Source organism: Lepidochelys kempii, chromosome 1, assembly GCF_965140285.1.
Source record: "Lepidochelys kempii isolate rLepKem1 chromosome 1, rLepKem1.hap1, whole genome shotgun sequence".
Taxonomy (NCBI): Eukaryota; Metazoa; Chordata; order Testudines; family Cheloniidae; genus Lepidochelys; species Lepidochelys kempii.
The window spans coordinates 54,921,920-54,936,738 of record NC_136380.1 but is presented as its reverse complement, the minus strand read 5'-3'; the positions used below and the strand labels follow the sequence as shown (position 1 = coordinate 54,936,738).

The window sequence follows — 14,819 nt, the reverse complement described above, 5'->3', positions numbered from 1 at the left end:
TTATCTTTTTACGTTTTTGGTTTAATTGTGTAAATGCAAAACTCCTTGCTGGAGTACAGTTAGTTAACCACTGTTTGCCTTAATTGTTGTTACTTCTGGAAGGCAGTAAAAGTCAAATTATTGCCCGCTCTTCAAAGAGCAGAATGATACGGTGATAAGACTTACTAGTTTTTGCTGAATGTAAACCAAATTTAGTCGAGATTCATCTTGTGCGGCATGTTTGCTTCCATCTGCATTCCTCATGACAGAGAGATTACATCTCATGAGATTGTGTTGAAACTTGAATAGTTCATAAAAGGTTAAAAATATAAATGTATAATAGATTTTTTAAGAAGTGGGTTTCAACCTTTCTTCATTTGCAGACCTGTAAAAATTTTCAAATGAGGTGGAAATCTTAGTCTGCAGACCTCCAGGGGTCTGTGGACCACATGTTGAAAACCACTGTTGTAAGTTTCAGAGTAGCAGCCAGCCTTAGTCTGTATCCGCAAAAAGAAAAGGAGGACTTGTGGCACCTTAGAGACTGACCAATTTATTTGAGCATAAGCTTTCGTGAGCTACAGCTCACTTCATTGGATGCATGTTGACAACTTTTCATGGACCTCTTAGATATAGTCAGCGGACCCCCAAGCTCAGAGGACCACAGGTTAAAAATCACTGTTCTAAATTATTTTGTTCTGGACTTGTAAGTAGCATATATTACATTGTATAGTTAAGGCATGAGAGTGAAAGACAGCAGACCTGCTTTAATTTTCTTGCTGTTCTAGAGTTCCTGTGCAGTCTCTATCTAGTTACTTAGGCCTTGTCTACGCTACGGGGGGAGATCGATCTAAGTTACAAAATTTCAGCTACGTTATTCATATAGCTAAAGTTGATGTACTTAGATCTACTTACCGTGGGGTCCACACTATGCTATGTTGACAGAAGATGCTCTCACGATGGAAGATGCTCTCACATCGACTCCCCTTGCCCTTCTCGTTCGGGTGGGGTACAGGAGTTGACGGGAGAGCAATCTGCAGTCAATTTAGCGGGTCTTCACTAGACATGCTAAATCGACTGCCGATGCATCGATTGCCATGTGTGGATTCCCCGGTAAGTGTAGACAAGTCCCTCAGTCTCTTGAAGCCTCAGGTTTCCTCAGTCTTTACATGGAACGAGGCATGCTATGAGACTTAGTTCGTTCATGTCTGTAAAATACCGTGAGATTCTTAGATGAAAGGTGTTAGGGAAGTTCAACATATTATAAAGGTTTCAAAATTAATGCTATATTTTGCATTTTGTACTTTTTAAAAAAAGTATGCGTAATCCCTCCCTGACTTTTGATCATGTATGAACAAGTTTTCGAACACTTTTCATTTGCTCAGAAAACTGGCAGGCATTTTAATATTAAACTGGATCATGCGCTATCAAAACATTTATGTTTGATACTGGCTAACTTTAAGTTGTTTAAATGGACTAGCCAGTTCTAAAGCTTGTATTCTCATCCCAGATGTGATGAAGATTTAAGGAACACCAAAATGACCCATTTATCTTAGGTATATTTTAAATTTGCATCATTTTCTTCCTTGACCAGATTTAGGAAATATGTTTATAAAGTTGTATTATGCTAAAAATTCATGGGATAGAAGATAGTTGGAAAGTTAAATACTGCTACTATTTCATGTGGAATTTGACTAACACTGACATGTATTTGTCTTTATTTGTAATACATCTTATTTTGATCTGTTTCCCACACTTTCTCTTTAACATACATTTTTACATCATAGGTGTTCCGTTTAGAATTGAGTTGTTTGTAAAGTGGCAGCAACATCCACGTTTAAATAAAATTTTTGATTTCAAGTAAAATTAATTCAGTATCTTAAAAGAACACCCCTAAAAGTTAATCACACATTGAATTAATTTGTTATCCCATTAGTCAAAGGCCCTGCCTAAACTGGCATTTTTTAAAAATTTTTTTGTTAATCTTGAAACCATAATTCTTTTAGAGGATGTAATACTTTGAAAATAAAATTTTACTGAGTGCTAGTGACATTAAATACTTATTATGGATATGAGGCTAAATCTTCCCCAGCAAATACTTTTGATCAATGATAAAAGAAGAAATTCATAAAAAGTGCAATTTTAAAAATAACTTACTTGTTGGTTAAATTAAATTTGGGTCTCTAATCTTTAAAAGTAGGTTAAACGTTCTCTTGTCTGACAAACCGCTAGCCTGAAATGTTCTACTGGAATGTTCTGCAGAGCTAATGACAGTGATGATGAATGAATTGCTTAACTTGTTTGCCTCCATTTCCCAGTCTGTAAAATGGGATTAACACTTCCCAACATTAGATATGTTTGTGAGTCTTAACTCATGATTTGTAAGTGATTTCAGATCCTAGTATTGAAGGCACTGTAAAAATAGTGAAGTGGTATATATGTATATGAGAGAGAAACTAAGTATTCAGGGTGAACTTGAAATCTAGTCAACTTTAAAAATGTATTGAAAGTAGTTTCAGATACTGTGTCTCTCCCTGAATTCCCATGTCAATTTTTGCAATTTTATTTTGTTATTTTTAAAATATGTTCTCTCTGCTTTTCATTATTTAAAAGGTTTATGGCAACTCATAGAATCATAGAATAACAGAGTTGGAAGGGATCTCTGGAGGCCATCTAGTCCAACCCCCTGCCCAGAGCAGGACCAATCCCAACTAAATCATCCCAGCTAGGGCTTTGTCAAGCCTGACCTTAAAAGCTTCTAAGGAAAGGGATTCCACCACCTCCGTAGGTAACGCATTCCAGTGTTTCACCACCCTCCTAGTGAAAAAGTTTTTCCTAATATCCAACCTAAACCTCCCCCACTGCAACTTGAGACCATTACTCCTTGTCCTGACATCTGCTATCACTGAGAATAGTCTAGATCCATCCTCTTTGGATCCACCTTTCAGGTAGTTAAAAGCAGCTATCAAATCCCCCCTCGTTCTTCTCTTCCGTAGACTAAACAATCCCAGTTCCCTCAGCCTCTCCTCATAACTCATGTGTTCCAGTCCCCTAATCATTTTTGTTGCCCTTCGCTGGACTCTCTCCAATTTATCCCCATCCTTCTTGTAGTGTGGGGCCCAAAACTGGACACAGTACTCCAGATGAGGCCTCACCAATGTCGAATAGAGGGGAAACGATCACGTCCCTCGATCTGCTGGCAATGCCCCTACTTATACACCCCAAAATGTCATTGGCCTTCTTGGCAACAAGGGCACACTGTTGACTCATACCCAGCTTCTCGTCCACTGTCACCCCTAGGTCCTTCTCTGCAGAACTGCTGCCTAGCCATTCAGTCCCTAGTCTGTAGCTGTGCATTGGATTCTTCCATCCTGAGTGCAGGACTCTGCACTTGTCCTTGTTGAACCTCAGCAGATTTCTTTTGGCCCAATCCTCCAATTTGTCTAGGTCCCTCTGTATCCTATCCCTACCCTCCAGCGTATCTGCCACTCCTCCCAGTTTAGTGTCATCTGCAAACTTGCAGATGGTGCAATCTACACCATCCTCCAGATCATTAACAAAGATATTGAACAAAACTGGCCCCAGGACCGACCCTTGGGGCACTCCGCTAGATACCGGCTGCCAACTAGACATGGAGCCATTGATCACTACCCGTTGAGCCCGACAATCTAGCCAACTTTCTACCCACCTTGTAGTGCATCCATCCAGCCCATACTTCTTTAACTTGCTGACAAGAATACTGTGGGAGACCGTGTCAAAAGCTTTGCTAAAGTCGAGGAATAACACGTCCACTGCTTTCCCTTCATCCACAGAACCAGTTATCTCATCATAGAAGGCAATTAGATTAGTCAGGCATGACTTTCCCTTGGTGAATCCATGCTGACTGTTCCTGATCACTTTCCTCTCCTCTAAGTGCTTCAGAATTGATTCCTTGAGGACATGCTCCATGATTTTTCCGGGGACTGAGGTGAGGCTGACCAGCCTATAGTTCCCAGGATCCTCCTTCTTCCCTTTTTTAAAGATTTGCACTACATTAGCCTTTTTCCAGTCTTCCGGGACTTCTCCCAATCGCCATGAGATTTCAAAGATAATGGCCAATGGCTCTGCAACCACATCCGCCAATTCCTTTAGCACTCTCGGATGCAACGCATCCGGCCCCATGGACTTGTACACATCCAGCTTTTCTAAATAGTCCCGAACCACTTCTTCCTTCACAGAGGGCTGGCCACCTCCTCCCCATGCTGTGTTGCCCAGTGCAGTAGTCTGGGAGCTGACCTTGTTCGTGAAGACAGAGGCAAAAAAAAGCATTGAGTACACTAGCTTTTTCCACAGCCTCTGTCACTAGGTTGCCTCCCTCATTTAGTAAGGGGCCCACACTTTCCTTGGCTTTCTTCTTATTGCCAACATACCTGAAGAAACCCTTCTTGTTACTCTTAACATTCCTCGCTAGCTGCAACTCCAGGTGTGATTTAGCCTTCCTGATTCCATTCCTACATGCCCGAGCAATATTTATATACTCATCCCTGGTCATTTGTCCAATCTTCCACTTCTTGTAAGCCTCTTTTTTGTGTTTAAGATCAGCAAAGATTTCACTGTGAAGCCAAGCTGGTCGCCTGCCATATTTACTATTCTTTCTATCTGGATGGAACTAAAGGAAACCTCAGCTTCCTGTAGTGTTTTAGGTGTCTTCTACTACTTGTAACAATAGCGTAAAATTTTCTGTCAGAATTAATTTCATAGCCTTCCATTAAATAAAGTTCAGATTTCTGAGTTATATTTTAGAGATACCAACTGCTTTTTGGTCTAACTTAAAATACCTTAAATGCAAGTTTTATCATGCTGTTGTTACTCAGACTGTTAACAACTTCGCTCTAAACATGTGACTGAAGGAAAGGTTACCACTTTTTCTTGTTAGTACTGTACCTACAATCCAAGTCCCTTTCTAGTAAATTATTGATGAGTAGGCCCATTGACTGACTAGAACCACTTGTGTAAAAATTTTAAGACCAGGTCTGTACCACAGTGACAAATAATTCTTGTATCCTTTTATTATGAAACTGGAAATAAATAATTTAAAATGTGATCTGTAATTGAACAGCAAGCTATTTTGGCATGAATATCACTTAATTCTTTCCCTGAATATATCCTTTCAGTTTCTTTTGTTTTCAAGGGGAGTTACCAATGTGCAGCATTGACTGCTAGTCTAAAGCTGAAACAATATCACTGATATTTTTTTTCTTTTCCCCAAAGAGTTGTGGCTTTAGAATGCCAGCTTCCAAGTGCTGGGGTGCAATTAAGGAAACAATCTAATGCTTGAGCTGTATCTTGAGTATCTTATTTCTAACTGGAAAAGAACTTGAGCAACTGTGCTATGTGTCTGAGGCTCTGTCTACACTACAGCAGCTGCAGTGGTGCAGCTGCGCCGTTGCAGCATTTCTGGTGAAGACACTCTGAGCTGGTCATCTTAATAACTCCTGCTTCCGTGAAAGGCAGTAGCTACGTAGGCAGAAGAAGTTCTCCTGCCGACATAGCGCTGTCCACACCAGTGCTAAGGTCGGTATAACTTATATCGGGCAGGGATGTGGATTATTCACACCACTGAGTGATGTAAATTATACCGAAGTAATTTGTAGTATAGACATACCTGAGCATTTACCTGCAATCTCTGAAAACACAAACTAATGTATTGTTCCTTATAAAACTGTTCAGTCCTTTTAAAGAAGCGATCTTAGTCATTGGCTCACATGACACAAGACATTATCTTTATGCTGATGACTTGTAGATATAGCTTTGCCACTAACTCCTTCTCTCCAATCATATATCTCTCCTTGGATGTTTTGTCGTCTCCAATTGAATATGCCCAAAACAGAAGTTCTTCATGACTATCAGCAACATGCCCGCCATTTCTCAGGCCTATAATCTTGTGACTGTTTGACTTCTTTTGCTCTCTTGCATATTAAGGCCATATCCGAATCCTCCTGCTGCTGCCTTCTCAGAACCTTCAAATTCCGTTCTATTCATTTCCATCCCTGCAGCCAAACCTTTTGGTTCAGAATCTCATCACTGCACTCTGGAACACATGTATTTGATCAGATAACTCTTTCCTTTGAATCCCTCCACTGGTCCCCCATCTGCTATTGCATTAAAATTAAGCTTCTTGTCACCTCCTGTAAATCTCTACATAACTTTTCTTCTCTGTCAAGTTTCATGTTGCCAATCTCCACTCGTCTAGTGCTCTCAGCCTTGTTGACCCATTTGTCTTATTACACAACCATTTCTCTGCCTTCTTCCGTACAGCCCGCTATCCATATGACCATCCACAAGGCTTTTAAACTCCTCATTTAGGTCCCTTTGAAAGAACCACTTCTGCGGAGCTACTTACAGTGACTCCTGACCTTTCCCCTGACCTCTCTTTCCTTGCCAGTCTGTTTCTGTCCCGAGACTAAACTCCTTCAAGCACAGACCTTTTTTGACTTGTTGTACAGCTCCTAGGACATTGTGGGTTCTATTGTAAATAAAAACAAAGTACTGGGAGCAAGTTCAGAACTGTGTATTTTGAATAAAATTCTGAAACAAGGTTTTTCAGAAGTGTATAGATGTGTAATATCTTAAAATTTTATGCCATCTTCCTGGATATTTGGACACAGTAAATAAGAATCTCCCAGAATCTTTTAAAAACAAACAAACAAGCAAGCAAAAAAGAGATACTGGTATCATTCTAAGGTCTGCAGCCCATTTCACTTCCTCTAAACATACCACATGTTATGATGATGTCTTGATTTCTGGAAATAACTTTTTAAATGGAAGCAGAGGAATAGGAATTTAGGAGTTCAGTAAGAATGCCGTTATTTAGTCCCAACTTTATGGGTAGAGATGAATTTTGTTTATAAATAGCTTGATCATACTAGAGTGGTATGGTACAGAGAGAGCATTTACTAATGTTGTAGTCCCTAGAGGCCTGAGCTGGTGGGGGGGGGGGAGGAGGAAGGAGGCTACATACTGTACACAAAGAGAGAGTTCTTTTCCTTTCTACCTTTTCCTTGACTTCTAGAGGGGATAAAACCAGAGTGATTATTTTTGTTATGGTTAAGTTAGATTTAACAACTTGATTGTTGAGTTTCACAACAGAATAGTTATGTTTGCTAGGTAGGAATGCACTGAAATAATATTGCCTCTAGTTTGAAGATCTTGTTACGGGCCGTAAGCTTGGACATCTAACAGATATCATCGTATCAAAAAATATCTAATATAGAAATAATGGGTCAGTCTAGTGCAGTTTCTTTGTGCGGGCCCTAAAGATAGCATAACTTGCCCCAGGATTGTCTACCTAAGGTTGCGACACCCTCATGCAATGATGATCACTGAATATGTTTTTAGTTTTGGACCTTTGCTCATACGTGACCCCAAGACCTGGCCTAATTATTATAACTGCTCTTATGTAGTGATTTTTCACCTGCGAATCTCAAAGTATTTTATAAAGGAGGTAAGTATCATCCCCCTTTTATAGATGGCCAAACAGAGGCACAGAAGGATGAAGTGATTTGTCCAAGGTCTTACAGCAGATCAGTGGCAGAAGGTGGAATAGAACCAATCTCCTAAGTACCAGTCCAGTTCCCTAACCACTGTGCCACTCTGCTTCCATATGTTTTGTACAAGTGTGTATTAAACATGTGACAGGAGAATCACTTCATTTTCTAGAGCTAACTTTCATGACTATAATTTTAGTTATCATCACCTTTATATTTCTAGCAGCCTGTCCCCAAGAAATGCCCAGAATGAGTGTGTCTAGATTTTTCATAAAAGTAACTAAAGCAAGATATACAACTAAGTGCCTTAAATAGGAATATATATAAGCTGCAGTTTGAAGTAATTAACAGCCATCTCTTGGTTTCAAGAGCCATTAGAGAGACAATATTAAAGCCAGTGTATCTAAAGCTTGAAAGGAGTAGCATTATGGTATTCTTCCAGTCTGAACCTAAACAGAGATATGGTAAACTCTTTTACTTTGTTAGTTTCTTTTTATTAAGAAGTTCATCTTATTTATTTATTTATTTTAAATCTCCCTCCACTTGAAAATATTCACATAATTGTTCAAGGAATATTCTGTGGTATAGAAATATTTCAGTGTAATTGATGCAAACTTTTGTGAGATTAGATATGTTTTTCTCTTGAATACATTTGTTCTGAAGCTGGTATGTTTTAATTGTTCTTTTGTCAACTAAATGCCTTTCTTTGTCTTTTAGGCTGTGTTGACTGAATACAAATTAAAAGCTATAGAATATGTGCATGGATACTTCTCTAGTGAACAGGTAACAATATTCAACATATGGCTATGTATTTATGGAAAAATTAAAATTCAGGATTCACTCTATACATTCATGTACAAAGACAATTCCTCCTACTATGCACAGCCAGGTCAGATTTCACTAGTTGTCTTTCTACTAATTTAGGAGATTTGTGATAAATTCTTTGTTACGCCAGTTTTAATCTGGAGTAACATAATAATGGGGTCCAGATTTTTACCAATTAATAGAGATCAGATTTTTGCTCTTAGCGTGTGAGAGGGAAATATCTACAGTTAATTATCATGGAAATCGGAACCTTAATGATGATGGAATATTTTGAACCTGTCTTTACTTATAAGCTTAGAAAATAAAGACTGTTACTTTGGTGCTAGGTAAAATAATGTTATGGGTTTTTGTGTGTGTGTATGTATGTGTGTATATATATGTGTGTGTGTGTGTGTGTGTGTATAAATTTGGATGCTATTGTTTTAAACTAAATGATTATAATCTTCTCTAAGGCTTCTTTTTTAAAAGTGTATAATACTCTAGCATGTGTGATATTTGATCAGGTATTTGTGTATATGAAAAGAAGACTATAAAATATGTTTATTTTAAATAATTACCTAAAAATCTACCTTGCTACCCGATGGGATTTTAAGGAATTAGATAAAACAAAAAATACACTGGATAAGAACCTCCATACTGGGTCAGACCAAAGGTCCATCTAGCCAGGTATCCTGTCTTCAGACACTGGCCAATGCCAGGTGCCCCAGAGGGAATGAACAGAACAGGTAATCATCAAATGATCCATTCCCTGTCATCCATTCCTAGCTTCTGGCAAACAGAGGCTTGGGACACCATCCCTGCCCATCCTGGCTAATGACTGATACTGTTGTGTAATAATTCCTGATCAGCTATCACCTATATATGCACACAGTGCTTAGCAAAATGCCACCACACTCAATGACTAGAGTGGCCGCAAAGATATTTAACATTGTCAGCAAAACATATGTGTATATATAAGAGGTGAACTGTAGGTTTTTCTGTTTCAGATTGTTGAATTACTGAGATACTTTTCTTGGGCTGAACCACAACTAAAGGCAATGAAGGCTTTACAACATGTATGTTTTCATGGAGCAATCCTTGTCTCCGCCTGTTTCCTCTGCCCTTAATTTCCATAACCACATCTATATTCCCATCGCATGGGCATAGTTTATAATCTGTGTGCTTTCTTCTTCGCCTCTTTTTCTTCTGATGGCATCATGCTATGTAGCTTCTCTTACTCTCTGCTTCTATCGGGAGTATCTTGATTTTACTCTTTCTGTACCATATATCCCAGGGAATAATTTAGTTCTTGGTAATTATGACTAATTAATGTAAACGTTCTGCAGTAGCATACAGTTTGCCAGAATTGGGGTTCTGTTATGTATTCAGCATTTAGCACTTAAGAATACTGTTCCCCAGAGAGTGTAAGATGATTAATTGTTTGTTGAAATTCCTGATAATGAAGATTTTAAAGTTACATACGGTACTAAAAATAAGTATACTGTCTTATTTTTTATTTTCCCTTCTTTTGTTGTCAGAAAATGGTAGCTGTTCCAGCATCAAAAGTGGTTAATATCCTTAACTGCTTCACCTTTAGTAAAGACAAGCTTGTTGCTCTAGAACTCTTAGCTTCGTAAGTATCTCTTTTATGTGTTGTATTTACCTATTGAGATGTTACTGTTTTTACTCATGTCTGAATATGTTGACAAAGGAAAGTTTCAGAGTAACCACTTTGGACAATTAAGGCAAAACATGTACTTGCTTTTAAATGATTTGGTGTTCATGAATGGAAAAAGTAATAGCTGTAGCTTGTAATAATGGAGATAGGTGTTGCCAAAACTTCCTAAGTTCATCTCTCTTGAACTGCAATGCCCCTGCTACCCAAGTGAAAACTGACAATTGTGCAAACATAATGATATATTCAAAAGCCTTTTAGGCTATGTCTACCCAGCATCTCACTAGCAGCAGCATGTAGGGCGCTGTGTAGCTACAGGCTTCAGTGAAAGGCTCTGGCAGGGGGGCAGCAGCAGGGAAATGCCCCAGCAGCTCCCCCTGCCAAAGCCTTTTCCCACTGCCTCCCCGCTGCCTGAGTGTTTCCTGCTGCGGCAAAGACTCTGGCAGCAAGATACTACACTGCTAAAAACAGCAGTGTAGAGTGGGGAGGGACTTCTTGGGCATGTACTTACTGTGGTTGCTGGGAGACGGTAGGCCTAAGCCCACTCAAAGCCAAAGGCTTGCTCCCTCAACCAAAGGAAAGGGGTCATTGAACCCAGGCCACAATTAAATACTAAGGACAACAAATGGGGGTTAAGAAAGAGACAGGAGTGAAACTTAAAGGTTCAAAGTTAAGGATCCAGAGGAGGAACCCAAGCAGAGAATCCCCCAACAATTCCCTATGCTCCTCAAAGGTGTCTGAGGAGTCAGTGGACACCATCCAGAGGAACTCTGCCCCTCAAAGGTGTCTGAGGAGTCAGTGGACACCATCCAGAGGAACTCTGCCTGGGGACATGATTGGACAAGGAACCAGAAATAGGTCCCACAGTAGCAGAGCACCTGTCATCCAGTTTCTTCCTCCTAGTATGATGGTTGGCCATCTTGGCCAGTACCAAGAGGAGGTTGATGAGGAGGTCTCGTGACTTTTTGTGGCGCTGCGGCTAGGATGTGCTAGGATAAACAAGTGAGAGGGAAAGTGAAGTAAGAGGTTCTGGAGGAGCCGGAAGAGGGACTACAGCCTGATGTACTCTATGTTAAATGCGTGCCAGAGTCTTCCTCTCACCACAAAAAGAACAGGTGTTGGGAGTTCGTCAAATAATGCCAAATACATGCCTGTACTTATGGCTCCATGGAGGAGCCATCAACTAATATCCTCAGCAACCCGTGATACCGGAGTGGGGTACAGGCTGGTCCACCGAGGTTCCTCACCCTCCTCAGGTGTCAGCAGGTCCTGGAACTTGGTGTTGGGGCAGGACATAAGGGCGAGGAAGTGGATGGTATGAAGTATGTGTACAGATGTTTTCTGGGTGCCGTTCGGAGACAGACCAGCTGGATGGTATTCAGCCTATTCAGGTGGCTTGTTGGGATGGGCAGGGGCCTAATGACCTAGAGGGCCAGGGTGAAAGGTGGGTGGAGAGCACACTGCTGCAGGACATGGTCAACAAAAGAGAAGTAGGAGACTTTGGATGTATAGAGAGCCATGTAGGGTACAGACCCTATGGATTCAGGTGTGTCTTTACTCTACATTTGGGGACTCTTATACTGTGGTTCATAGTGTTAAAGCCTATTTGAGCATTTCTTAATAATATGTAAATTCTTGATATGAGCAGCTGTTAAAACAGGGAATATTAACACCATAAAAAAATGTACTAAGTTCATGTTATGGCTGTTGTACAAACTAACAAAACAGAAAAAAGTTAAACTTGATCCACTTTTATTTTACACCATTGTGCTTATGTGTGGCTGATAGCTTTGATCAGTACCCTGATGATCCCATTTACACCACATTTTCCTCTATCAAGAAATCTATTTTAATGGAAAGTAACTATCATCGTAGTTGTTCGTTGCTATTAGCTCTCCCTGCTGCTAGTCTGGAACGTCTGTGACAGCAGTGTGGCTGGTGCTACCAGGGCTGTTAGGCAAAACGGTGACCCCCGGTATTGGAGTGCCTGCTGCACTTTGAAATGTTAGTTGTTTGCTATATTTCTTTATTTAAATTTTGTGACATTTGGAATGTTTCACCACCACTCCACAGCATGGAGGTAACTGCCAAGAGCTGCTGCTTCTTTGATCCTGGAGGAATGTGTTGCCAGGCCGCCAGATGGTGGAGAGCAGGAGCCTGTGCCAAGCCTGGTAGCTGCAGCCTTGCTGCTGTGACATGAATTGTTCGTCAGTTGGAGTGAGAGCTGCTAATGTGAACTATGACAATAAACTCAGGGTTTACTCATCCTTTCAACATGGCTGTTTTGGCCACTCCGAAGTTCCAGTTTGTATTTTCCTGTGTATCGTATTAATTTACAAATAATTGAGAGACCCTATTCAAGATATAAGCACTGGTGGCATATGTAAGGTTGAGTTCATTTCTTGACCTGTAAGAGGGAGAAATCAGGTACTACACAGGTTTAATAATAGTTTGTGCACAGACTAATTAATTATATTTTCTTGAGTATATTATTGAGAATTGTTTGAACAAATAATGCACTATTCAAAAATGATTAGCATATAATATTCCAGGAATGTCACTCTGTGTATCACTGTGAAGCCTAAAATGTCTAGGTAGTCAATGTAAAGTCGTGGAAGCAGCTACAAGAGAGGTGGGCAAACCACGGCCTGCGGGCCGCATCCGGCCCAGGGGACCCTCCTGCTCAGCCCCTGAGATCCTGGCCTGGGGGCTAGTCCCCAGCCCCTCCCCCGCAGTCTCAGAGTACCGTGCCACCGGTGCAATGCTCTGGGCGGCCGGGCAGCACAGTTGCAGAGCTGTGGCCTGACCTGGTGCACTGGGTGGCAGGGGGGGTGGATAGAGGGCAGGGGAGTTCGGGGTGGTGGTCAGGGGCCGGGGGTGTCGATAGGGGGCAGGGCGGTCAGAGGGGTTGGATGGGGCAGGGGTCCCGGAGGGCAGTCAGGAAGGAGAGGGGGGGTTGGATGGGGCGCAGGGGGCAGTCAGGGGCAGGGGTTCCGAGGGCGGTCAGGGGATAGAGAGAAGGGGTGGTTGCATGGGGCAGGGGTCCCTGGGGGCAAGTCAGGAATGAGAGGGGGGTGTTGGATGGGGCGGCAGGGGGCAGTCAGGGGTAGAGGGTCCGGGGGTGGTGAGAGGGCAGGCAGTAGGGGGTGGTGGATGGGGTAGGAGTCCCGGGGCGGCCGTCGGGGGACAGGGGCATTGGATGGGGCAGGAGTCCCGGGGGAGCCGGCAGGGGTGAGAAGCGGATAGGAGGGAGGGGCTGGGCCACGCCTGGCTGTTTTTGCGGGAGACAGCCTCCTCTAACCGCTCCTCCATACAATTTTGGAAATCCGATGTGGCCCTCAGGCCAAAGTTTGCCCTCCCCTGAGCTATAAGCATGGTCGAGAGCTCTTTTTGTTCAGAATATCACCAGGTTGATCCATCACTGTGTTTTGTGATCTGTTACCATCCAATTTTCACTTCTCAGCCATTTTTGCTTTTTTACACACACGCCCCACTGTGCCTGTGCAATTGCATGGGCTTGCAGCTGTTAGGTCCTGATCATGTGTGTGTGATAGGTATAAGAAATGACAGTAACTGTTCAACCGTTTTCTTTGCAGCAACATTGTTGATGCTCAGAATTACCGCCTTATTGAGGACCTGTTCAGGATTAACATGTCAGAGAAGAAAAGGTGCAGGAGAATTCTTGAGCAGGTATTAGAAGATGTTCACTGATATTGTGTTATTTCCCTCCATATGGTCACTGCAGGATCAGGGCCCATATAATTAATAGCTAATGCAAACTATTTGTTGACAATCTGAAGGAAGTGAGTCTGTGAAGGAGGAGAGCAAATCACTGGTGGTTGTTGGAGAAGAGGAAGACTTTTTCACACATAAGGGTTGTGTAGGAAAAAAGCCATGGTAATGTGGGAGATTACTAGGGTCACAGTCCTACTTTCTTTAAAGTCATTCTGAGTACTGCCATTGACTTCAGTAGGAGTAGAATTGGGCCCAAAGGAGCCATCAAAACAAGGTGAGCCTGGATAGAGCATATGGCATACAGTGAATTGGGGAGGAGTAGATGGAAAGAAGAACTAATACACAGGGTAAGCAAAGCTATGGAGAGCTTTGAATCTGGATGTCCATGTAGGTATATTCATTATTAATGAAGGCTGCATATTACAATTCATATCCTTTTAAAAGTGCTGAATTTCAGACACTAAATAATGTAATACTATCTGAATTTGTAGCGTTTTAATTCTACTTTCTTTGGTTATGATGCAGGCTTCCAAAGGAGGCTGTAAAGCCCCTCATGCTATGATATCTTCCTGTGGCATGATTCCTGGAAACCCTTATCCCAAGGGGAAACCAAGCCGGATAAATGGAATTTTCCCAGTATGTGAAGTCTACTTAAGTTCTTCAAAGTGCTTTTGATTTAGGATGTACTGTAGTATACCTGAACTGCTGTTCATTCAAACGAAAGGAGGACATCTTGGTCTGCGTGGAATTAAAAACAATAACTTTTTGTCATAATTTGCCCAGTAACCATTCATACTGAACAATTAAAAAGAACTCAGATTTCTTTTATACAAGAAATAGAAAATTTTTTATCTTGTACCACAAACATGCTATACAGAATCATGGAAACTAAAGGTGTAAAAGGCTTATTAGTAGAGTGATTAACTTTTTGACATAATATGGGATTGATCTCTGCAATAGGTTTACTAGTCTTGATTCAGTTTTAAATGTCCTATGCTAAATGCAGTCTGTGAACTCCTTGTAGCTTATCTTTCTGGTGGCAAGGACCCCAGAATTGAATGCAGAATTCAAGGTATAGCAAAAACTGTGACGATTTAATATGC

At 41.3% G+C, this 14,819-nt stretch overlaps 1 protein-coding gene across 3 annotated transcripts in view; it reads left to right on the top strand.

Moving 5' to 3' along the window:
* PROSER1 (proline and serine rich 1) overlaps positions 1-14,819 on the top strand; it is a 32,167-nt gene that overhangs the window by 1,190 nt on the left and 16,158 nt on the right. For 2 of the 3 annotated variants that reach the window (XM_073342521.2, XM_078852775.1), the window contains 5 exons: positions 8,220-8,285; positions 9,314-9,382; positions 9,845-9,939; positions 13,578-13,671; positions 14,242-14,352. In XM_073342521.2, coding sequence (XP_073198622.2) covers positions 8,220-8,285; positions 9,314-9,382; positions 9,845-9,939; positions 13,578-13,671; positions 14,242-14,352 — 435 coding nt within the window. Of the gene's footprint in view, positions 1-8,219; positions 8,286-9,313; positions 9,383-9,844; positions 9,940-12,054; positions 12,199-13,577; positions 13,672-14,241; positions 14,353-14,819 lie in introns of those variants that run through there. The other variant, XM_073342541.2, reaches the window with a different exon arrangement.